Here is a 24,745-nt window from a genome sequence, read left to right on the forward strand (position 1 = left end):
ATACTTGATTGGAGGATATTTGCAAGCCTCTGGGGAAAGAGCACAGGAGGAGAATTATCTCTACCAAGAGGCGGCACAGAAACTGTGGGGCGAATGGCCACCTGCATTATGTCATTCTAAATAGAATCATAGAATGGTTACTGCACAGAAGGATCCCATTTATCCTCTCTGCAAGATTAATTTAGCTGGTCCCACTCTCCTGCCCTTTCCCTGGAGTCCTGCCAGCTTGATCCCTTCAGATGCTAATCCCGTTCCCTTTTGAAAGTCACAGTCGGGCAGCACATTCTGAGAACCTCATGTCACCTTTGGCTTTTTTGCCAGTCACCTGAGTTTAAACGGAATCAGTTTTAGGCAGGGAGGCTTTGAGGCGATGAGCAAGTTTGCAACTTAGAACGCCATCCCGAAGAAGCTTATTTACAGAAGAAATCTTGTAGATATGTTGAAAAACAGCACCCTAGTACAGTGAATATTGGCTGAGCTGAATCAGAAATGGGAAATCGTCGGCATAACTAAGATCAAAAAACATGCCAAAACTGAGCCCCCAAATGGTCTGGTTTCTCTCTGATGTTCTGAAGAATTTGTCCAGCCCTTTAAGCCCAGCAACGCAGAAAGTACTGCTCCGATCTGGAGATTATTATAGCTTAGTGCTGGGTGCAAACAGTTTCAGCATGGGATGAATACTTGTGTACACATTTTTCTGAAGTCATTAGTGAAGGATTTTCAAGATCTAAGCACTTAAACCAAAGCCCAACAAGTGGTTGCCATAGCAGCTCCAATCCACACATTGGAATACATATTCCAGGGCATTCTGTTGCTCCCAAGTGCCTGGCCTCATAAAATCACATGCTAAAACCTAAAGCCGCCACCATAACGTTAGCCGGCGACGTTATATAATTCATCATGTGCTTCGGCCAAGGTGTGATGGACTGTGGGAAGCAGTTAAAGTTAATTGCAAGGGATTCAGTACTAATTGCAAGCGCAAAGTTCTTGCTGACAATTTTATCTGATTTGGAAAAACAAACCGCTCAAGACGACGTTAACCCAGAATATGCTCCAGGTAGTAACTAGCTTGAGAGGTGGATTTATTCCATGAGAAATTCACCATTTGGAATGTGAAAATTCGCCATCTGGAATATGAAAATTCACCATTTGGACTAAAAAATTACATAAAACTTGTCAATTCCATTTAGTACTTTTGCTGCTAGTGGTTTGTTAAATGGGAAACAATTGTGAAAGCAGCTCATACCGCAGCTCCTTACAAATCAGGCAGACTGCTCTTCTCTGTAAAAGCTTTAAGTTGTTACATAATGGTCACAACTGGGTTTGCTTCATCCAAGCATTTTTACAACTGACTTTTTGATGAGAACAGATCGTAGTGCTGTCGTATCCTCAGCCCATATCACCCCAACAGCCAATACGTGCCTCTATCGTGTGTTCCGAACTGGTCTGCCAAGAGCAGAAGGAATCCATGTGTCAAAGCATAAACAGGTGACAGTTGTATTTTAAAATTAACCTAATTGAATGGAGCATTTCACATTTCTGCAAACAACTTTGAGTCTTGCACTCTGGTTTGTACATGGCCAAGTCTTTGGAGCATTTAGACTTTTCTCCACAGGATTCTTCCAGTGGGTAATGTAATTAAAGCTAAAAATGTAACCTGTTCTGAACCTCAGTGTAAATGTAAAGCAAAGAATAGCATTTTATTGATTCAACATGGCACGAGGAAGCTGAATCTTGCATCATATGAAGTCATGCGTCATAGGGCGGCATGGTAGCACAGTGGGTAGCGCTGTTGCTTCACAGCATCAGGGTTCCAGGTTCGATTGGGTCACTGTCTGTGCGGAGTCTGTACGCTCTCCCCGTGTCTGCGTGGGTTTCCTCCGGGTGCTCCGGTTTCCTTCCACAAGTCCCGAAAGACATGCTTGTTCGGTGAATTGGACATTCTGAATTCTCCCTCTGTGTACCTAAACAGGCGCCGGAATGTGGCGACGAGGGGATTTTCACAGTCACTTCATTGCAGAATTAATGTAAGCCTACTTGTGACACTAATAAAGATTATTATTATTCAGTTATCTACTGCATACAAACCTTATGCAGATGAAAATGTTTGCTTTGTGAACATGATCTTAATTTTTGTTGCACTTAAGCATCTTTTCTTCCTCACCATTGGACACTACCTGTTTTGAAGGTCATTATTCAGGTCTGTGCCTCTTTGTATTTTTCTCAATGCTAATGGAATGATATTTGACCAAGAAGATTTCAGTCATTTGTATTCAGCACCATTTGGTTTCAATGCCTTCTGATCAGGACCCAGTTTGACAAGGATGACAAGGAAATAAGGGAGAGTAACAAATTGAAGGGAAAAGCATACAAAGTTGCAAAGATTAGTGGGAGACTAGAGGACTGGAAAATCTTTAGGGGGCAACAGAAAGCTACTAAAAAGCTGTAAAGAAGAGTAAGATAGATTATGAGAGTAAACTTGCTCAGAATATAAAAACAGATAGTAAAAGTTTCTACAAATATATAAAAGAAAAAAGAGCGGCTAAGGTAACTATTGGTCCTTTAGAGGATGAGAAGGGAGAGTTAATAATGGGAGATGAGGAAATGGCTGAGGAACTGAACAGGTTTGTTTGGTCGGTCTTCACAGTGGAAGACATAAATAACATGCCAGTGACTGATAGAAATGAGGCAAAGACAGGTGAGGACCTTGAGATGATTGCTACCACTAAGGAGGTAGTGATGGGCAAGCTAATGGGGCTAAAGGTAGACAAGTCTCCTGGCCCTGATGGAATGCATCCCAGAGTGCTAAAAGAGATGGCTAGGGAAATAGCAAATGAAATAGCAAATGCACTAGTGATAATTTACCAAAATTCACTAGACTCTGGGGTGGTCCCGGCGGATTGGAAATTAGCAAATGTGACACCACTGTTTAAAAAAGGAGGTAGGCAGAAAGTGGCGGGTAATTATAGGCCAGTGAGCTTAACTTCGGTAGTAGGGAAGATGCTGGAATCTATCATCAAAGAAGAAATAGCAAGGCATCTGGATGGAAATTGTCCCATTGGGCAGACGCAGCATGGGTTTATAAAGGGCAAGTCGTGCCTAACTAATTTAGTGGAATTTTTTGAGGACATTGCCAGTGAGGTAGATCATGGGGAGCCAATGGATGTGGTATATCTGGATTTCCAGAAAGCTTTTGACAAGGTGCCACACAAAAGGTTGCTGCATAAGATAAAGATGCATGGCACTAAGGGTAAAGTAGTAGCATGGATAGAGGATTGGTTAATCAATAGAAAGCAAAGAGTGTGGATTAATGAGTGTTTCTCTGGTTGGCAATCAGTAGCTAGTGGTGTCCCTCGGGGATCAGTGTTGGGCCCACAATTGTTCACAATTTACATAGATGATTTGGAGTTGGGGACCAAGGGCAATGTGTCCGAGTTTGCAGACGACACTAAGATGAGTGGTAAAGCAAAAAGTGCAGATGATACCGGAAGTCTGCAGAGGGATTTGGATAGGTTAAGTGAATGGGCTAGGGTCTGGCAGATGGAATACAAGTTGACAAATGTGAGGTTATCCATTTTGGTAGGAATAACAGCAAAAGGGATTATTATTTAAATGATAAAATATTAAAACATGCTGCTGTGCAGAGAGACCTGGGTGTGCTAGTGCATGAGTCGCAAAAAGTTGGTTTACAGGTACAACAGGTGATTAAGAAGGCAAATGGAATTTTGTCCTTCATTGCTAGAGGGATGGAGTTTAAGACGAGGAAGGTTATGCTGCAATTGTATAAAGTGTTAGTGAGGTCACACCTGGAGTATTGTGTTCAGTTTTGGTCTCCTTTCCTGAGAACGGGCGTACTGGAACTGGAGGGTGTGCAGAGGAGATTCACTAGATTAATCCCAGAGCTGAAGGGGTTGGATTACGAGGAGAGGTTGAGTATACTGGGACTGTACTTGTTGGAATTTAGAAGGATGAGGGGGGAATGTTATAGAAACATATAAAATTATGAAGGGAATAGATAGGATAGATGCGGGCAGGTTGTTTCCACTGGCGGGTGAAAGCAGAACTAAGGGGCATAGCCTCAAAATAAGGAGAAGTAGATTTAGGACTGAGTTTAAGAGGAACTTCTTCACCCAAAGGGTTGTGAATCTATGAAATTCCTTGCCCAGTTAAGCAGTTAAGGCTCCTTCATTAAATGTTTTTAAAATAGAGAGAGAGAGTTTTTTGAAGAATAAAGGGATTAAGGGTTATGGTGTTCGGTCGGAAAGTGGAGCTGAGTCCACAAAAGATCAGCCATGATCTCATTGAATGACGGAGCAGGCGCGAGGGACCAGATGGCCTACTCCTGCTCCTAGTTCTTATATTCTTATCTGGGATAAGAATTGAAATTTATAATATTCAATTTACAATTGACCACCAATACCTCCTCTGAACCTCCTGGATGTTCATTAACAACGTGATAAAATGCACGAGCACTCAAGCATAGGATGAAGAGAGCTTGTATAAGACACTCGAGTGGTATTGCCTTTGGTTAATGTCATTGAAAATCTAGGTGGGCTTAGAGAGTCTCAAAAGCTCCATTTATACAGATTAATCAGGTTCTCTCTGAGCCCCCACCACCCCCACTGATCCAATAATAATTCACAAGCGCCCACATTACCTGCTTGAAACTATGATTGCAAAAAAGCTCAAAAGGATTGATGTTACTGGACAACTCTCACCAAAGGGAAAGTAAGAGAAGTTGGGTGGGAAGTAATTGTGTTTGACATAGAGGCCCACTTGGGCACCACATGCAGAAGAAAATTAGATGAGGAGCATTAAATGCCCAAAGTGTCTCCCTGATTTTCCTCTATTTGATGTGCCTCGGCAATCTTCTGCACCAAACACAATCATAGGAAAGTCTGCCCTGAGGACCCCACACACGTGCACTTCCTTGGGACCATGACAAGGGTTTCATTTTCAAATCACCAGATCAAGAGTTGGACATGGATTTCCTGTTTGTAATTTTCCACCCGTTCCCGTGAATGGGAAGAAAGATACAGATGCTGAAACTCCGAGCCTCAGTCCTCTCCTTCTGGACGACCAGCACGATCTGCTGACCACCTGGCTCATTGCTCCATTGTGCAACCCCTACAATGTGGGCAGCATGCATATAACAAGACCCATTCTATCACACAAAATGTTGTCGCCCAGAACATTGGAACTTAGGCAATGCTTCCGCTGCCTTGTTCGCTCTCGAGGAGACATGCAGCACTTCCTTTGTTCATCGTGGTCTGGTGCAACCTCACCTTCATGAGGGCACAGCCATTGTTGCCAAGTATCTGTGAGAGACTGAGGAGAAGAACAAGGAGGAAGGGAGGAGGCAACCAGCCCATGCTTTCTCTGGTTGAACTGCCCGTGATCGGTAATTATGACTGCAACACCAATACATACAACCCTAATTCCCCAGACAACAACAGTGCCCACTTTATCATCTCTCTGTTACTGACCATCATGGCATCCTCTTGGCCACAAGATCCACCTTCCAAACCAACTTTATCAAGCAAACCATCCAGTACTCTATACGAAAGTCAGTAATTTACACTTGCACATACCCTCCGTGTCTATCTCCCATGTACCTTTGCCCATCCTAGTGCTCCTAGACAGTGATACCCCAGTGGATGCAGCGTGGCTGTGGGGCGTCTGCTGCCTTTCAGTGGGCAAGACAGGATGCCTTGCAAGATTATATTGTGGACCTCTCGTCCTGGAAGGCCGGGTGTACAGGCTGCAGCACCTTGGCATGGGTAGCAGTAGTCTGGGCTTGCTGGGTGACAGGCACACTCCATAAGGCCATTACCAGTGGTGGAAGGAGGAATACTGCCATACTGAGAGAGCACAGCAGGTTCATGCTCCATGAAACTGCCATCCCTCTGGAGTGCTGTCTTAGCAATCCTCGTAACCCGCTGTAACACAGATAGTTGAACTACACTGGCATTCACAGTCATGCCAGCAGCAGTCGGAGTGCATGGCACTGAGTTAAGCTTATGTGACTTCAGTCTGAGCTTCCACTGCAGCACTCAGACACAGAGTGGTTTCGGCTTGGGCTGTGATAGAAGCTAAGTCAATGGCCACAAAATGTTGCATCAGGGCATCAAGTGTTCTCACTGAGTTGCTCACTATTTCCATGCTGAAAAGTGTGGGATCCCAGCTTTTCGCAAAAGCCCTGTGTATGGTAGCCCCTGGACTCCTCCATGTTTTAGGCATCATTAGGCCTGCCAATCCACCAAAACGTTTCATTGCTCAAATCCAGCAGATTTGTTTTCTGAACGCTGGCCATCAAAGTCCTCATCTGAGTCCACTGCAGCAGAACACCTGTGTGACCCCTCCCTCTGGCAAGCTGCCGCATGCGCTCTCCCTTCCTCCTATCCTGGCTGCAAGCTTCTCATGCTTGGTGTCACAACATTCGCTGGTCCCATCTCTAAGCCATCCTCTAAAATATGCACCTGAAATCAGCACCTGAGCTGCTCACTTGGTTGTTCCAATAATTGCCAACATCATCTCCTCCATGGGCGTAAGGACATGCAGCCATACCTGTCCCCACCGGCCAGTGGCTGCTGCCTCCAGTTTCACACTGCCTTGTCCTGCAAGAAAGAGCAAAGTGCATTAGTGAGTTTGGTGCAAAGTGTTTGATAATGTAGTTGGCTGTGTGTGCAAACTGGGAACTGTGAGTATGAAGCTTGCAGCAATGCCAAGTGTACGGTACTGAAATGAAGTAAAGAAGATGCTTTTTGGTCCTCCTGAAACTTGTTAGTCTTCCAATGCAAAGTGTTGTCCCAATCAAGTGTTGCAGACTGGATCAAAAATCTAACTCATTGAATGTATTCAATTACCCAACCTCCACTGCTCTCTGTGGAAGACAGTTCGAAAGATTAATTTCTCTCAGCGAGAAGAAATGCCTCCTCATCTATGTCTTAAATGGGATGAGCTGGATTTTACCTGTCCTCCCAGGGAACTGGGAGGCAGGGATCCTGTAAATGGCAAGGGAAGGCAAGAAGTGGGGTGCAGGCCCATCATTTTCCCACCACCATGGCATTTTACCAGCGGCGAGGAAGGTGGGGGATGACTATTCTGCCCAGAGACCAATTGAACTGGCCATCATTGGGCCCTCCCCTCTGTGGGAGGAAACGCCTGGTGAAATCTGGCCATCTCCATGAGGCTTGGGATGGTCCTCCTAATCGGGTTCTGGGCACCGGCCCACAGACAAGTAACACTCATCCTTGTCATCACCGACTAGCTGCAAGCCCTGTTGGGGCCTCCCTTCCCGGTCCCTGGTGACCCCAAACACCACTCACCTCATTTTATGGGCATCCATCGCTGCCTCGCTGATGGCACCTCTGAGATTGATTGGCCTGGCAGCTCTTGGAACTGGGGATCCCATCTTTAAAGGGACAGGAGACACAAAGGCAACTAATTAGTTGCCAGATGGTACTAAAATGCAACCAAGACTCCCACAAACAGCCAAGGTGGGTTTGACCTTGGCCTTTAGGTCTGTCTTTGGGGCCCTTGCTAAATTCAGTCGAACATGACATTTGTGGATGGATTCACTGACATCAACCTTAAGAGCATAAGACATAGGAACAGAATTAGGCCACTCGGCCCATCGAGTCTGCTCCACCATTCAATCATGGCTGATATTTTTCGCATCCCCATTCTCCTGCCTTCTCCCCATAACCCCTGATCCCCTTATTAATCAAGAACCTATCTATCTCTGTCTTAAAGACATTCAGTGATTGGGCCTCCACAGCCTTCTGTGGCAAAGAGTTCCACAGATTCACCACCCTCTGCCTGAAGAAATTCCTCTTCATCTCTGTTTTATAGGATAGTCCCTTTAGTCTGAGATTGTGTCCTCTGCTTCTAGTTTTTCCTACTCGTGGAAACATCCTCTCCACGTCCACTCTACCCAGGCCTCGCAGTATCCTGTAAGTTTCAAGAAGATCCCCCCTCATCCTTCTAAACTCCAATGAGTACAGACCAAGAGTCCTCAACCATTCCTCATACGACAAGCTCTTAATTCCAGGGATCATTCTTGTGAACTGCCTATGGACCCTTTCCAAAGCCAGCACATCCTTCCTTAGATATGGGACCCAAAACTGTTCACAATACTCCAAATGGGGTCTGTCCAGAGCCTTATATAGCCTCAGAAGTACATCCCTGGTCTTGTATTCTAGCCCTCTCAACGTGAATGCTAACATTGCATTTGCCTTCCTGACTGCTGACTGAACCTGCACCTTAACCTTAAGAGAATCGTGAACAAGGACTCCCAAGTCCCTTTGTGCTTCTGATTTTCTAAGCATCTCCCCATTTAGAAAATAGTCTATGCCTCCATTTCTCCTTTCAAAGTGCATAACCTCACACTTTTCCACATTGTATTCCATCTGCCACTCTCTCCTAGCCTGTCCAAATCCTTCTGCAGCCCTCTTGCATCCTCAATCCTCTATAGATCTTTGTATCATCTGCAAACTTAGCAACAGTGCCTTCAGTTCCTCTTTCCATATCATTAATGTATATTAATGGGGCTGGTTTAGCACAGTGGGGTAAATCGCTGGCTTTTAAAGCAGACCAAGGCAGGCCAGCAGCACGGTTCAATTCCCGCACCAGCCTCCCCGAACAGGCGCCGGAATGTGGCGACTAGGGGCTTTTCACAGTAACTTCATTGAAGCCTACTCGTGACAATAAGCGATTTTCATTTCATTTCATTTTCATATTGTGTGTTGAGGTCGTTAAACTTTTTCTGGCATCATCCAGGCCTTGGGGCTCCACTCCATTGGCAGCCGTGGCTACCTTCTCCCACTGCCTTCGAAAAGTGTCTCAAGAGCCTCCTGGCCGTCTGCAGATAGTCTCCAGGACTGTGTCAGATAAACCCGGACCCACATTCTCTGCCCCGATGCTCACACTCACTCTCCTTGCAGGGGTCGGACAGTCACCTCCATCCCCTGCTGCAGTCAGAACAGGCCGGCTTTGTGTAATGCTGGCTGGGTTGAAATGGTGCTCGCCTCACATGAACTTGGGGGGGGGGGCTCCCTTGCTGAGGCCTGCAGCCTCTCTGCAGCACACTTCAATGAGCAAGCGGCACAAAGTTGATCTGCTGGCTGCATCAGAACAACCGGGTGTTGGTTAACCCTGGGTTGCAATTCCTGTGTCCACTTTGGAGGGGGGGGGTGGGATATCAAATTTTTCCCACTAAATCTTTCCCACTGCTATTCTTTTTCATTTCCTGTCAGTAATTGTTTCTAGATTATTTTCCCCAGTTCCATTCTCATCCCATAAATGTAGCTTCTCGTCCCCCACCCCCCACCCATTGTATGACATTGTTTCATCTTCAGTGTGACAACTGCAAACAATGGTGAAGTATGGAATTCAAAAGTTTAGGGGTTTTTTTTGGCGACATTGTACTTCAAACTGAACGACCGATAAGCATTTCTTATGAAAGCATCACCTGACATTCCAAATATTAGCACGCCAACCACAGCTTTAAAAAAAAAACAAAGCTCGCCCATTGTGCTTTTGATGCGTAGCAATTAACCTGAACCTAAAAGTAACTGTAAGAGCAAATGTCGCTGTTGGAAAATGCTCGAGGGCAAGCATTCCAACGATTCCCTTGGCTAGAGGACCACAGTTTGGCCACAATAATGCTTTAAATTAAGATCCTAGCCTATCTCTCCTCTCCCGTGGTTATTTTGCGTTTGCAATGATGGACAGAAACAAGGCAAAGGTTTCCATTAATAAAAATAAAGAATCTCTAGTAGTCTAAACCCTTTTTAATAAACTGCAGTTTGTGACAAGATAAATAAAATGTGAGAGGTCCCTTTTTTCTTGAACTTTGTTCTGCATGGTAACTGGAGTTGAGCTGTAGTTAATATGTTATTCATTAGAATTACCAGGATATCAAATTATAAACGGATATGTTAGAGTTTGGGAATATAGGAACACAAGAACGCCATTCAGCCCCTCATGGCTGTTCTGCCATTCAGTGAAAACATGGCTGCTCTCCTATCTCGTCTCCATTTGTCTTCCTTTGTTCCTCAGCCTTTGATAACTTCACCGCAAAGAAATTTCCCGTCTGCAGTCTTGACAATTAAAATTTAGGGGAGCGAATTCCAGATTTGCATCAAAGCAAACCATCGGGTGGCACGGTGGCACAGCGGTTGGCTCAATGGTTAGCTTTGCTGCCTCACAGCGCCAGGGACCCAGGTTCAGTTCTGGCCTCGGGTGACTGTGGCGTTTGCACGTTCTCCCCGTGTCCGCGTGGGTTTCCTCCGGGTGCTCCGGTTTCCTCCCAGTGTAAAGATGTGCAGGTTAGGTGGATTGACCATCATAAATTGCCCCTTAGTGTCCAAAGGTGTGTAAGTTAAGAGGTTATTGGAATAGGATGGGAGGTGGAAGCTCTTTCATAAGGTCAGTGCAGACTCGATGGACTGAGTGGCCACTGTGGTGACACTATTGTTGTGTTGTAATTCACCGACTGACCATTAGAGTCTTATTACTATATAAGTGAATGGTAGAGTCAGGTGACCTTAGACTGACTTGCGAGCTGGAAGAGAGAGGTTGCTTGTGCATGTTAATATTGTTATTCATCTGTTGTTTTGTATATATTTGACCCGCAGTTAATGTTAAAAATTGTTATAGCTTTAGCTACAAGTGTTCTTGTAATATAAATCAGGCCATCCGACAAGAACATTACAGCCTCCTTCTGCACTGTAGGGATTCTATGAAACATATATATTGCTTTGCATTTATATAGTGTTTAACATCCCAAGCCACGTTACAAGCATGTAATCAGGCAAAATGTAGCACCCAACCAGGTATGGCAATGTTCAGACTGGTCACCAATGCTCTATAAAAGAATAATAATAATATTCTTTATTAGTGTTACAAGTAGGCTTACATTAACACTGCAATGAAGCTACTGTGACAAGCCCCTAGTCTCCACATTCCGCCACCTATTCAGGTACACAGAGGGAGAATTCAGAATGGGGAATGGGACAACTCATCGCCGCCGACTCATCGCCGCTGACTCATCGCCAGCCCAACTCATCGCCAGCCCAACTCATCGCCAGCCCAACTAAAAATTGAAATTCATGGTGTGCTCAATAAAAATTAATGGAGGTGAAAAGACTTATTTAAAATTGAAATTCATGGTGTGGTCAATAAAAATTAATGGAGGTGAAAAGACTTATTTTATGTTATGAGAAATACCGCGTAAATATTCAATAGGAATCCTTTCATTAAAATTTTGGACTATCCTAAGAATGCGGTTATCAGTATCTAGGTATCTTTTTAATTTTGCTGGTGGTGCACTGCCAGCTATAAGCAATTCCAAATAACAGTCTCGTCCTTTTTGAACTTTTCTGAGTGCATTAATGAATTTCCATATTGTAGGATGCTCCATCCCTAATTCCATTTGTAGTCTTCTGTTTGCTGCTTCTGCGTGGTAGTTGGTTCTGTCTTCATGATTTAAAGTTCGAACATACAAATTCCACATTTCCATTGGGAAGAGTGGGGCACGTCTGCTATTTCCGCGTCTGTTTAACCGACCTATATAATTGTTTTCGAGCCAATTCAGGATTGGCAAATGCTCTGTAGACAATTCATCAACTAAGGCATCAATATAGGAATCTATATGTTCGACAGGGACAAATGCAAGAGCCAGTATCATCTTGACTTGTAACGAAAACTTGCTGTCGTTATTATAACGAGAAGTCAAGCCTTCGGTTTTACTGAATTTATCAAAAATGAACAAATATCCATTATGAGAAAACTTCTCTTTGCCTCGCTGACTTAAAATTTGCTCCATTGTAAAGGGTTTAAAATTGGAAGAATTAAAATTGAAGTAAAGGGTTTAAAATTGGAAGAATTAAAATTGAAGTAAAGGGTTTAAAATTGGAAGAAATAAAATTGAAGTTCCTGTCCTGAAGGTAATTTGTGGATCTAGTTCGGTTATTACTTGTTATGTGGAGGAGCAGATTTATTTGTTGACAAATAGGTGTGTTGGTAATTGAGTAACTTGTGGATCTAGTTAGTCGGTAATTACTTGTTATGTATGAAGAGGTGTTGCGTTGGTAATTGAGTAATTTGTGGATCTAGTTAGTCGGTAATGACCTGTTATGTATTTGTTTTTATTATTATTGTGGGCTGGCGATGAGTTGGGCTGGCGATGAGTTGGGCTGGCGATGAGTTGGGCTGGCGATGAGTTGGGCTGGCGATGAGTTGGGCTGGCGATGAGTTGGGCTGGCGATGAGTTGGGCTGGCGATGAGTTGGGCCGCCGCTGAGTCGGCCGCGATGAGTTGTCCTAGACCCTTCAGAATGTCCAATTCACTTAACAAGCACATTGATCGGGACTTGTGGGAGGAAACCGGAGCACCCGGAGGAAACACACCCAGATACGGGGAGAATATGCAGACACCACACAGACAGTGACCCACACCGGGAATCGAACCCAGGTCCCTGGCACTATGAAGCAACAGTGCTAACCACTGTGCTCCAATGCCTCCCAGAAAAGTAGCTTTTAAGACAGGGATTCCCAAACTGTGGTTCACAAACCTATGATCCATGGGGGGGGGGGGGGGGGGGGGGGGGGGGGGGGGGGGGGGGGGGGGGCATGAGCTCCAAGGCAGCACAATGGCAGAGACTCTGGTGGGACAGTCCGGAGACTGACTCCATGATATATGTGCGCAGGTTTATTTCTCTATCTGTGATTCGAATGATGCACCCTCAGAGAATTTTCTCTGAGGTCCTATCAGTACTTGCAAAATGATCATTGAATGCACCATCAGTCTCTTGTGGCTCTGCACCCTCCCACTTGTAGTGTACCAGTGTGTTAAAATTGCAATATGTATGCATGGTTCAGTTGGAGCTGCCATACAAAATTATGCCAGCAGACAGAGTCTGCAAGCAAAACAGAGTCAAAAAAACATTTTAATAAAAGAGACATGTTCCTAATTGTTATGGGCCAGGGCTTAAAAACTCCAAAGGATATTATGAAGTCCACCTGATCGACAACGTTTATGTTGAATTTGGCTAGGATGAGCACAAGAGCCTTCCCTTCAGGAGTGATTCAACAGTCTTCTTAGACACTTTAATCAAAATATACTTTATTCTAAGAACTTCGTTGACATTTATATAAACACACAGCAAGCATTTTTATCAATTATAAAAATTAAAGACACCCCACAGCTACTGTAATCTATATATAACACGAAACGAATTCCCCCTTAACTGTTCCAATTCAAAAACATCCCATAAACCAAAACCCACTTTCAAGGGCGTGGCCTAGCACTCTGCATTCTTACTTGAATAAGACTGGCCTTTCCTGAGATTCTGACCCCATCTCACCAGCAGGTTTAAACCCTTCCGGAAAGCAAACTATCTCTTTTAAGTTACCATAGCAGGTCGCTATAATCAATATGATTTTTTACTGGACAGATATTTAAAATGAAAATAGAGAGAGACAGGCCAAAACACTTATTTTCTCTGTCTGTAGCCTATAGCAGTTAAAAGTAAAGTGAAAGTAAAAGAAACCTCACAGCCACAGCTGGGCTCCACCCACAAAATTACATCACTGAAGCCATATGATAAGACAAAACGTTTTCTTAAAGGGACACTTCCATTCTGGTTGGTTCTTGTCCCAAGTCACACACCGTTCTATCAGCTACCATGGCCAACCTCCCTCCCTCCCCTGCAACCAATACAGAATCATGTAAAGTTTCAAGTGCAAAAATGAGGTTACAGTGGGAAAAGGTTTGGGAAGTACCATTTTATGAAGTGCCTTACAGAAATCAAGGGAGGGGGAGTGAAAGAATTTCAGAGCTTAGGGTCTAGAGCTTAGGGTCTAGATGGCTGAGGCTTGTCAATGTTGGGTCAAAGGAAGTAGGGGTACAGTGGCGACCAAACTTGAAGGAACACAGAGTCCTTGTAGCGTTGTCGAGCTGGAGGAAGGTAAAGAGATATGGAGGAACAGCACAATAGATTTGGGAAACAGCCCCAGCCTATCCAATGTCTCTTCCTATCTAAAACTCTCCAGCCAGGCAACAACCTGGTAAATCTCCTCTGCACCCTAACAATTTTAGTACCGAGGCTTGCTTTTCAACACATGCAGAAGATTAAAGTTTCTTTTCATAAGAGGCAGGGTGAGCTTATGAATTGTGAGATGAACATGAGCGATGAGTGTTGGGAGCTGTCACCATTGTGAGCTTTGTTCACTTAGTGAAGGGAGTTTGAGGTTATGAAGCATTTCTGACTCATGTGCAGATGCACCCTGGAGAAGGCTTATTGACATTGTCTCTCTCGGATTCCTAACTCGCATCTGTAACCATTGTTGCACAACAGAGGCCTTCTCCTAGAATAATAAATGATGAATGCCCACAATGTATTGATTGCAATGTTCAGAATCACAGATAAGGGACAACTAAAACACAGGGGGCCAGCCAGATTTACTGTACAGGACCTATGTGTAGAGTCACAGAGATGTGTCGCTCATTTAGAAAACGTAGACAGCTTGTTACTATTGCCTTGCTTCTATCAAAGGAGTCATATCTAAAATATTCTTTTTGATAATCTTTATTGTCACAAGTAGGCTTACATTAACACGGTAATCAAGTTACTGAGAAAAGCCCCTAGTCGCCACATTCCGGCACCTGTTTGGGTACACGGAGGGAGAATTCAGAATGTCCAAATTTCCTAACAACACGTCTTTCGGGACTTGTGGGAGGAAACCGGAGCACCCGCAGGAAACCCACGCAGACACGGGGAGAATGTACAGACTCCACACAGACAGTGACCCAAGCCGGGAATCGAACCTGGGACCCTGCCACTGTGAAGCAACAGTGCTAGCCAATGTGCTACGGAGTCGTCCAAGAATGTGTCAACAACGGGGGCAGCATGGTAGCCCAGTGGTTAGCATTACTGCCTCACAGCGCCAGAGACCCATTTGCAATTCCAGCCTTCGGTTATTGTCTAGTGGCGTTTGTATGGTCTCCCAGTGTCTGCGTGGGTTTCCACCGGGTACTCCGGTTTCCTCCCAAACCAAAGAAATGCAAATTAGGTGGATTGGCTATGCTAAATTGCCTCTTAGTGTACAAAGATGTATGGGTTAAGTGGGGTTACGGGCGTAGGGCAGGGTAGTGGGCCTAAATTGGGTGCTCTTTCAGAGGTCAGTACAGATGCGATGGGCTGAATGATCTCTTTCTGCACTGTAGTAGTGCTATTGTTCTAAGTAAAGCAACACCTAACATTTTTATGGAATATAACATAAGTGTGTCAAATGCTCATGTGAACTTCCCCAATAGGAAGTTCTACTATAATATACTTTGTTTACTCAGGCATCACGCCATTAACACATGTGCAAAAATGAATTCAGTTCTACAAAAACACCGGCCCTTGTGGTAAGCAGAATACCCTGGAACATATCAGCAAAGTGCTATTGCTCGCTCCAGCCCTTAGCTTTACCAGGTGTGCAAACATAGGTGTGCTCAGTAATCTGACTCATGGTGTGATAACATCATTACATCAAAGGTACTTGTTTGACCATGAACCTCGTGCAGCTTTAATCCAGAAATAAAAAGCTTGAATTGCAGAGTTGTTTGCTGTATATGTATCACTCCTGGCACAAACTCCCCTCCAAGGCCAACCTGGCACTCTGGGCTGTGCTACAGACTAGCTCAGTCCTAAATCATTGCAATATGCCCAGGAAATACCTTTTTTTTTTTGGTTTCTAAATATTTTCCCCTTTCCCCTCCTTCAGCCTTCCAATGGGAATATATATTCTTTTGCTTAATTAATCATCAGTCAAGCCTTCAGTTTCGCTCTTGATTTATACGTGAGGGGTGAGGGGTGGGTCAATTTTCATTCTCTCTCTCACTCTGAAAGCTTGTCAGTCATAAGCCTCACACTGTGTGGAACTGGAAAAAAAGTTTTGCATTTGCCTATTGGCTCAAAATGCTATACAGCCATCATAGTGCTTTTCCCCCCAAATACATTCACTGAAATAACACAGGGAACATGGCAGCCATTTTGTATACAGCACAACTCCACAATCAGTTTTTGTGTTACTCAAATTGGTTAAGGAACAAGTATTGGCACGGGTGGCTGTCCTTAGAAACCTTACTTCATTCAGCTGATATCCAGGTCCGGAGTGCAAGGTTGTTAAGTAATGGGCTAAGAGACTTTGCAATTAGTTGTCTCATTTATGTTAAGTGTTCAATGATTGTCCATTTATGTTAAGTTGACTCTGGAGCTTGTGATGATCTATGGAGTTCTGTGTAGAGTGAGTTTGAACCGTTAAAGGTATGTTGGTGAAAAAGGAGCTGAACTCTTGCCTCTTCATACCACAGCATCTAGTACATAGAGGAACATAGAACATAGAACAGTACAGCACAGAACAGGCCCTTCGGCCCTCAATGTTGTGCCGAGCAATGATCACCCTACTCAAACCCACGTATCCACCCTATACCCGTTACCCAACAACCCCCCCCTTAACCTTACTTTTTAGGACACTACGGGCAATTTAGCATGGCCAATCCACCTAACCCGCACATCTTTGGACTGTGGGAGGAAACCGGAGGAAACCCACGCACACACGGGGAGGACGTGCAGACTCCGCACAGTTAACAAAGTTAACATGTTAACAAAGGTCACGGGCAAGGGTCTCTGTAAACACTTGCCCATGTGTACATCTTTTTATATGCCCGGTTAAACACAGAATATGATTTTGTGGTATCCATAGATTTGCTAGAAACTTTATGTGACCTGTGGATACTGCGGAAATTGAATGGCCTTTCGATACAGATTTCAGAACTATGTAACTACGGTTAGTTTGGACAAGCTATCCATTTTGCTGTCCATCACCTGCCCAAATTGTCCTGACAGCAATAGCTTTCAATGCTAGCTGCCATAAAGTAGAATATTTCTTTGCTGATGCAAAGCTGTGACTTAAATCTTATAATTGAGGTAGATTTATCGTGGGGCGATGCTTTTGTTTTATCAGGCTCAGCAAGGCCTTGAGTAAGCAAGCAGTCTTCATGGGGGATAATCACTATCATGGGACAACATGTGGGGCAGCATGTGCCTCTTGTGGGGCAGCAGGGTGGCACAGTAGTTAGCACTGCTGCCTCACAGCACCAGGGACCTGGTTCAATTCTGGCCTCTGATGCGCTATCAATTGCACTTAAAGACTCGCATCGGTACAAGAGAGGCTTTATTACCGTGAGATGTTTATCCTCCAACTGCAGCTGGTAGAATAGCAGCTCAGGAGAACTCATACATATTTATACTGCTCTCTGTGGGCGGAGCTAGCCGGCAGGGGCTACCGACAAACCTGTAATACAGGTATTGCTGTACATCCCCTAATACAGGCACACACATAATTACACAGTGGTGGATCACCACATTCACCCCCTGTTAAAAATGAGTCCGGCGGGGGTGATGTGGAACTATATACATGATCCGTGAATTATTTACAGAGGGGAGGGGAAAAAAAATTACGTGTCCATTTTGCAACCCAGTGTCCGTCAGAGGTTAAGTCTGACCGGTGGTCTGACGGTTCGTCGAGAGCGACGCAGCAGTGGTGGCGACGTCTGTACAGGCTGTGTCGGCGTCATCGGTGCTGGCGGTGTTGGTGCTGGCTGTTGGAACCAACAATTCTACAGACACGTGCTTGTAGGATTAGAATAGCGGTTTTAATATAATCACAACAGAGCCAGCCTATTAGCCATTGAACTTTCGGTGAACTGGCCGGCTGACCATGTGGCACTGACCTTTTATACAGCAGCTTCCGGTGGAGGAGTCCTGGGCTAAGCCAAGGGAGAAGCATTCCCAGAGCTACTCCCCCTGGAGGACAGGTAGTGCAACTGCACTTACAATACAGACACATGTATATACAGATTACAATCTGGTGTGAATCACATTCACCACACTGGCCAGTGGCTGGATGACTCCGGGAGCGTACCGAAATCTTCCATGTCCTCTAGTGTGGGCAGGGGAAGGAGGGATGGACAGGGTGGGGCTGATGCTGGAAGCGCTGGGGGAGGGGAGGGTGGCGCGTGGGTGGGGAGGTGTGTGGGAGGGGGATCGGCACCCGAGGGAGCCAGGTCCCTGAGCGAGACTGTATCCTGGCGGCCGACGGGGAACTCCACGTAGACATACTGGGGGTTCACGTGGAGCAGGCGTACCCTGTCCACCAGAGGGTTCGCCTTGTAGAGTCGGACGTGCCTACGAAGTAGGACTAGCCCTGGAGCTGCGAGCCAAGTCGGGAGCGACACCCCGGATGTAGACTTCCTTGAGAAGGTAAAAACACGTTCATGGGGCGTGTTATTCGTGGCGGTGCACAGTAGAGACCGGATGGAGTGCAATGCATCCGGGAGGACCTGCTGCCAGCGAGCGGCTGGGAGGTTTCTGGACCATAGGTCCAGCTGGACAGCCCTCCAAACCGTCCCGTTCTCCCTCTCGACCTGCCCGTTTCCCCGGGGGTTGTAGCTGGTCGTCCTGCTGAAGGCGATACCCCTGCTGAGCAGGGACTGACGCAGCTCATCGCTAATGAATGAGGATCCCCTGTGACTGTGGATGTAGTCGTGGAAACCGAACAGAGCGAATATGGAATCAAGGGCCTTGATGACGGTGGCAGACGTCATATCCAGGCATGGGATGGCGAAGGGGAACCTAGAGAATTCATCGACCACACTAAAGATGTAAGTGTTGCGGTCGGTGGAGGGGAGGGGCCCTTTGAAATCCACGCTGAGGCATTCAAAGGGGCGGGACGCTTTCACCAGGCACGCGTGGTCTGGCCGGTAGAAGTGCGGCTTGCACTCCGCACAGACCTGGCAGTCTCTGGTGACTGTCTGTACTTCCTCGACGGAGTAGGGCAGATTGCAGGCTGTGACTAGGTGGTACAACCGAGTGACTCCCGGATGGCAAATGCTGTCGTGAAGGGCACAGAGCTGGTTCACTTGTGCGCTGGCCCATGTACCTCGGGAGAGGGCGTCTGGGGGCTCGTTGAGCTTGCCGGGGCGATACAAGATCTCGTAATTCTAGGTGGGGAGCTCGATTCTCCACCTCAAGATTTTATCGTTTTTGATCTTGCCCCGCTGCGTGTTGTTAAACATGAAGGCTACCGATCGTTGGTCAGTGAGGAGAGTGAATCTCCTGCCGGTCAGGTAATGCCTCCAGTGCCGCACTGCTTCAACGATTGCCTGGGCCTCCTTTTCAACAGACGAATGTCGAATTTCAGAGGCATGGAGGGTGCGGGAAAAGAATGCCACGGGTCTGCCTGCCTGGTTTAGAGTGGCGGCAAGGGCGACATCTGAAACGTTCCTCTCTACTGCGTGCATCCCGGCCTTGGCTATGTCTGAGCGAATACGGGCCTCGGCCGTGAGGGGAAATTGAGTGGACTGTATAAGTGGGCGGGCCTTGTCCGCGTATTGTGGGACCCACTGGGCGAAGTAAGAGAAGAACCCCAGGCAGCGTTTGAGGGCCATGGGGCAGTGGGGAAGGGGGAGCTCCATGAGGGGGCACATGCGGTCGGGATCGGGCCCCAGTAGTCCGTTTTGGACTACGTAGCTGAGGATGGCTAAGCGGTTTGTGCTGAATACGCACTTCTCCTTGTTATAAGTGAGGTTGAGGAGAGATGCGGTGTGGAGAAATTTGGCAAGGTTGGTGTCGTGGTCCTGCTGGTCGTGGCCACAGATGGTGACATTGTCTAAGTGCGGAAACGTGGCCCGCAGTTCGTACCGGTCAACCATTCGGTCCATTTCTCTTTGGAATACCGAGACACCATTAGTGACGCCGAAGGGAACCCTAAGAAATTGATAGAGTCGACCGTCCGCCTCGAAGGCAGTGTAGGGACGGTCCGATTTGCGGATGGGGAGCTGGTGGTACGCAGACTTCAGGTCAATCGTTGAGAAGACCCGGTACTGTGCAATCTGATTGACCATATCAGAAATGCGGGGGAGGGGGTACACGTCGAGCTGCGTGTACCGGTTGATGGTCTGGTTGTAGTCCACGACCATCCTGTGTTTCTCCCCAGTTTTAACCACCACCACTTGGGTTCTCCAGGGGCTGTTGCTGGCCTCAATAATACCCTCCCGAAGCAGCCGCTGGACTTCGGACCAGATGAAGGTCTTGTCCTGGGTGCTATACCGTCTGCTCCTGGTGGAGACGGGCTTGCAATCTGCAGTCAGATTGGCAAAGAGGGAGGGAGGGTCAACCTTGAGGGTCGTGAGGCCCCAAACGGTGAGTGGGGGTAGGGGCCCGCCAAATTTGAGGGTGAGGCTCTGGAGGTTACATTGGAAATCTAGGCCCAGTAAAAGTGTAGCACAGAGGTTGGGGAGAACGTACAGGCGGAAACCATTGAATTCAACGCCCTGTACGGTGAGGTTGACCAGACAGAAACCCCGGATCGGGACAGAGTGGGATCCGGAAGCCAGGGAGATCCGCTGGTTGGCGGGATGGACCGCGAGGGAGCAGCGCCTTACCGTGTCCGGGTGGATGAAGCTATCGGTGCACCCGGAGTCTAGTAGGCAGTAGGTCGCGTGGCCGTTGATGAGCACCATCGTTGAAGCGGTAGCCAGGTTTTGAGGACGGGACTGGTCGAGCGTCATGGAGGCGAGTAGCGGCCGATCATCCGAGGAGTCCGACGAGGAGCGGCAGCGACCCGGGTCCCGTGGTCCAGTCCCGAGGGGAGGACAAAATGGCAGCGTCCAAAGTACCTGTGGGGGAGAAGATGGCGGCGCCCATGCAGCGCACGTTGTGGGGGCGGGGCAAGATGGCGGCGCCCACTGGCCGCACGTGGACCCGGGGGGGAAGATGGTGGTGCCCATGGTGCGCACGTTGTGGGGCTGGCGCAAGATAGCGGCGCCCACGGGCCGCACGTGGACCTGGGAGGAGAAGATGGCGGCGCCCACTGGTTGCACGTGGCCCCGGGAGCAGAGGACGGTGGCGCCCATTGCGCGATCGGCTGAGGGAAGGGGGAGAGGTCGGGCGCGATAGCGGCAACTGTGCGGGCCTGACACACCGCTGCAAAATGGCCTTTCTTGCCACAGGATTTACAGGTCGTGGTGCGGGCCGGGCAGCCCTGGCGGGGGTGCTTCTGCTGGCCGCAGAAGTAGCAGCGGGGTCCCCCAGAGTGCGCGGTGTGGCAAGCAGCGCAGGTATATTGCGCGGAAGTGGCCCCAGTCGGGGGGGGGGGGGGGTCGGTTGCGGGGTCCACGAGGGGTAGGATGGGTGGGCCGCGCGGTGAGCGGGGTAGGACTGTACATTACGCGAAGCGACTGTCATGGAGAACGCTAAAGTCTTTGTCGCCATTAGGTCGAGCGCGGCCCCTTCCAGCAGTCGTTGCCGGATGTCAGGGCAACACTCTGTCCAAAGGGCTTGCAGCGAGGGGCCTCCGATCCCTTGGGACATCCCTATGAGTGCCGCTCCGTCTGGTCCCCGTTTGCGAGGATAAGTGCTGAATGGCGCTCGCCCGAGGTCTCCAAGGTGAAGGAGATGAATCCCAAAGCCTCAGATACCTCGGGAATCTGCACATTTGCTAACTGCCACACTTTAATGTGCAGATGTGCTGCAAGGTGATCCCGCCCACAATGGGCACGTTTCACATCGCATGTCTCGTGGTATCTCATTGGATCTTGCGAGGCGTGGCAAGCCGGGTAGATCCCGGGAGCAGCGTGTTCCGACTTTCATCGGCCATGCTGTGCCGCGGCAAACTGCCTTTCTGGTGCAGGGTGGTGCTGGATCGCGCCCTGAGCATCATTTTGGGCAGGTTTAGCAGGGTGTTTCCTGCTGGCTTTTTGGTTGTGATCTTGATCTGGATTCACCAACGGGTGACTCATGGTTGGCTTGATGGCCGGCGCAAAGCCCATTTTGGGCCTCTCCTGCGATGCACCCAGCATAATGGGATCGGCGCTAAGCACAACACGGTAGGAAAATCATGCCTTATATGTTTGCCCCTACTCCCACCCCCTCAATCCCACCATAATAAAATTAACATTTCCCCCAATTCAAAATGTATCTGTTTTTCTGTCAGAAATGTCCTGATTGTGGAAGTGCCATTTGTTGAATGGTCCATTTGAATGGGCCATTATGACCTGATGGTATAACATGGTACTTCTATTTTTATTCAGTCAAGGGGTGTAGGTGTCTCCGGCATTCATTGCTCTTCCCTAATTGAGAAGATGGTGGCGAGCTGCCTTCTTGAACTGTTGCAGTCCCTGTGGAGTAAATGCACCCACCATGCTGTCGGAGAGGGTGATCCAGCATTTTGCCCCAGCGACAATGAAGGAACAGCGGTAAATTTCCAAGTCAGGATGGTCAGCAACTTGGAGGAGAAGTTCACAGTGTTCTCCTGTGCCTGCTGCCCTTGTCCTTCTAGATGCCAGCATTTGCGGGTTTGGAAGATGCTGCCAAAGGACCCTTGGTGAGCTCCTGCCATGCTTCTTGTAGATGGCACATACGGCTGCGACTGTGCATCGGTGATGGAGGGAGGGAGTATATGTGGATGGGGTGCCAATCAATCAGGCTGCTGGATGGAGTGGAGTTTCGTGAATGTTATTGGAGCTGTACTCAACTGCCCCCACTGGCTGTCCTGTCCGTCACAAACTGGGACGGACAGTAACGTGGGTGCATCTGCATTTCACATTTGCACAAGAGTGTGAGAGCTTGCAGCCCTTTTTCCATTTTGGCTGTGGATGTTGCAATTCCTCATCTTTTAGCTCCACTTCAGTCTCACACACCTGATCTTTGGCCACCCAGTGTGGAGAGGTGACACAGGGAATTCATAGGAGCTCCTGGTGTATCGGTCCCTGGCCTAAGGTGGCCAGCCATTGGTGAAGGTTGGACGTGACTAGTGAGACTGGTCACTCTGGCTGCCCTTCTGAGTCCCTGTTGCCACCTGGGTGCCCCTGGAGAAGGAGCACACATCTCCTGGTCTGCTCGAGGCCTTTGCATCCGGTTGGTAGTGCAGGGACTGACATTTTTGGTGCATGTTGTAAATAAACATTATCATTTATAAGCTGCCTTTGTTTAAGTTTTCTATTGGTCGTGAACCTCTCAAAAGGGGGCACTTTGGTTAGGTTTTTTCTTATTCAATTAGAACATAGAACATAGAACAGTACAGCACAGAACAGGCCCTTCGGCCCTCGATGTTGTGCCGAGCCATGATCACCCTACTGAAACCCACGTATCCACCCTATACCTGTAACCCAACAACCCCCCCCCCTTAACCTTACTTTTATTAGGACACTACGGGCAATTTTAGCATGGCCAATCCACCTAACCCGCACATCTTTGGACTGTGGGAGGAAACCGGAGCACCTGGAGGAAACCCACGCACACAGGGGGAGGACGTGCAATTATACTGGGGCAACCTGCCTTTATCATTCACTGAAGAGGTAACAAACTGATTCTGATTCTGCTGTACCAGAATGCCTGGATATGTCTGTTTCACATTTATACAGAATGAGAGGCGCTTCTCCTTTGTTTCTGGTAGCAATTCAGAACAATGCTCCTAATCCTTGGTCACCCAGTGTGGAGGAGAGTGGGCAGGTCCGAGGATGTCCTCATTAGGTCTGCTGCTGGCCCTTGTGAAGGTGATGGCTCCAAGCAGAGTGAGGTCTGGAGGCGGCAGGGACGCTATTTAGCCCAGCTGCCTGCCTCTGTCTGGCGGATCTGTCCATGCCCTGGAGACCCTGGAGAAAGAGCGCCCAGTGTCTGCCATGACTGATGGATACCGTGACCAGAATGTCGAGTAGATAAAAGGAACATTGCTTTAGGTTTCTCTTAGGATTTGGTGATCGTTCTCTGTGCCCCTTTAAAAAAGACTTAATCATCCAAACTGGGTAGCAAGAGTGTTATTTGCCTAACTGAATGCTAACGAGCCCAATTTGTTGGTTCATTCAATGCAGGTGCATAGTGGCCCAAGAAACAGGCTAGCCAGCTGATATAAATGCTGCTCTTGGTAGCAATGCTATTCTTCTATTTTTTTTAAGGTATTGTTTTCTTGGAGTTACCATCACCATGGGTAAAGAGAAAATCCACATTAATATTGTAGTCATTGGGCATGTGGACTCTGGTAAATCTACTACTACTGGTCACTTGATCTACAAATGCGGAGGCATTGACAAGAGGACTATTGAAAAGTTTGAGAAGGAAGCTGCTGAGGTAAATGTGCTTTTGTCAATGCAAGTTTTTACTTGAGGTGTTGTAGTAACTATATTTCTTCTATCTGTCCTCCCCCTTATTCAAGACTAATCCTGAACTATTCTCAGTTGTACTGGTTTGTGAAGTTATGTTGCTGCCTTTTTTTTTCTTTGATTAGTTGGCTTCCAAGTTCAATGTTTTTATGGTCTGTTTATTGTAAACAAATTGTGAAATCCTGAAGATGCTTAAATTTGTGTGTTTGTCTTCATTGACTTGGGCAATGAGCCACTATGTTGTGTGGCAGTTTGATATTTGATTTGAGGGTTTTGGACAAGTTCTGTTTTATTTCTTTCTCCCACCCTGCCCCCGCAGCGTAATCCAGGCAACTCCTGCCTTAATAAATTTAAACTGCAAAGAAAATATGTTCTTTTTTTTTAAACCCAAGATAATTCTCTGCATTTTCTTTCTTTCTTGCAGCGTTACTGATTTATTTGTTCTTCTGCCCTATTTTCCCAGTGGGAGTCACAAATTTATAAAAATGTAGAAGTGAATTATCATCAAAGCAGTCGGAGTCTTCAAAGAATG

At 47.2% G+C, this 24,745-nt stretch overlaps 1 protein-coding gene across 1 annotated transcript in view; it reads left to right on the top strand.

The window, feature by feature from the left end:
• Window positions 1-1,164: 1,164 nt before the first annotated feature.
• Window positions 1,165-24,745, top strand: part of LOC119973892 (elongation factor 1-alpha, oocyte form-like) — a 32,424-nt gene continuing 8,843 nt past the window's right edge. Inside the window, exons 1-2 of the mRNA XM_038812475.1 lie at window positions 1,165-1,488; window positions 24,010-24,181. Of these exons, the coding sequence (XP_038668403.1) occupies window positions 1,469-1,488; window positions 24,010-24,181 (192 nt within the window). The 5' untranslated portion in view covers window positions 1,165-1,468. The remainder of the gene's footprint in view (window positions 1,489-24,009; window positions 24,182-24,745) is intronic.

The sequence above is a fragment of the Scyliorhinus canicula genome, chromosome 11, assembly GCF_902713615.1.
Source record: "Scyliorhinus canicula chromosome 11, sScyCan1.1, whole genome shotgun sequence".
NCBI classification, from domain to species: Eukaryota; Metazoa; Chordata; class Chondrichthyes; order Carcharhiniformes; family Scyliorhinidae; genus Scyliorhinus; species Scyliorhinus canicula.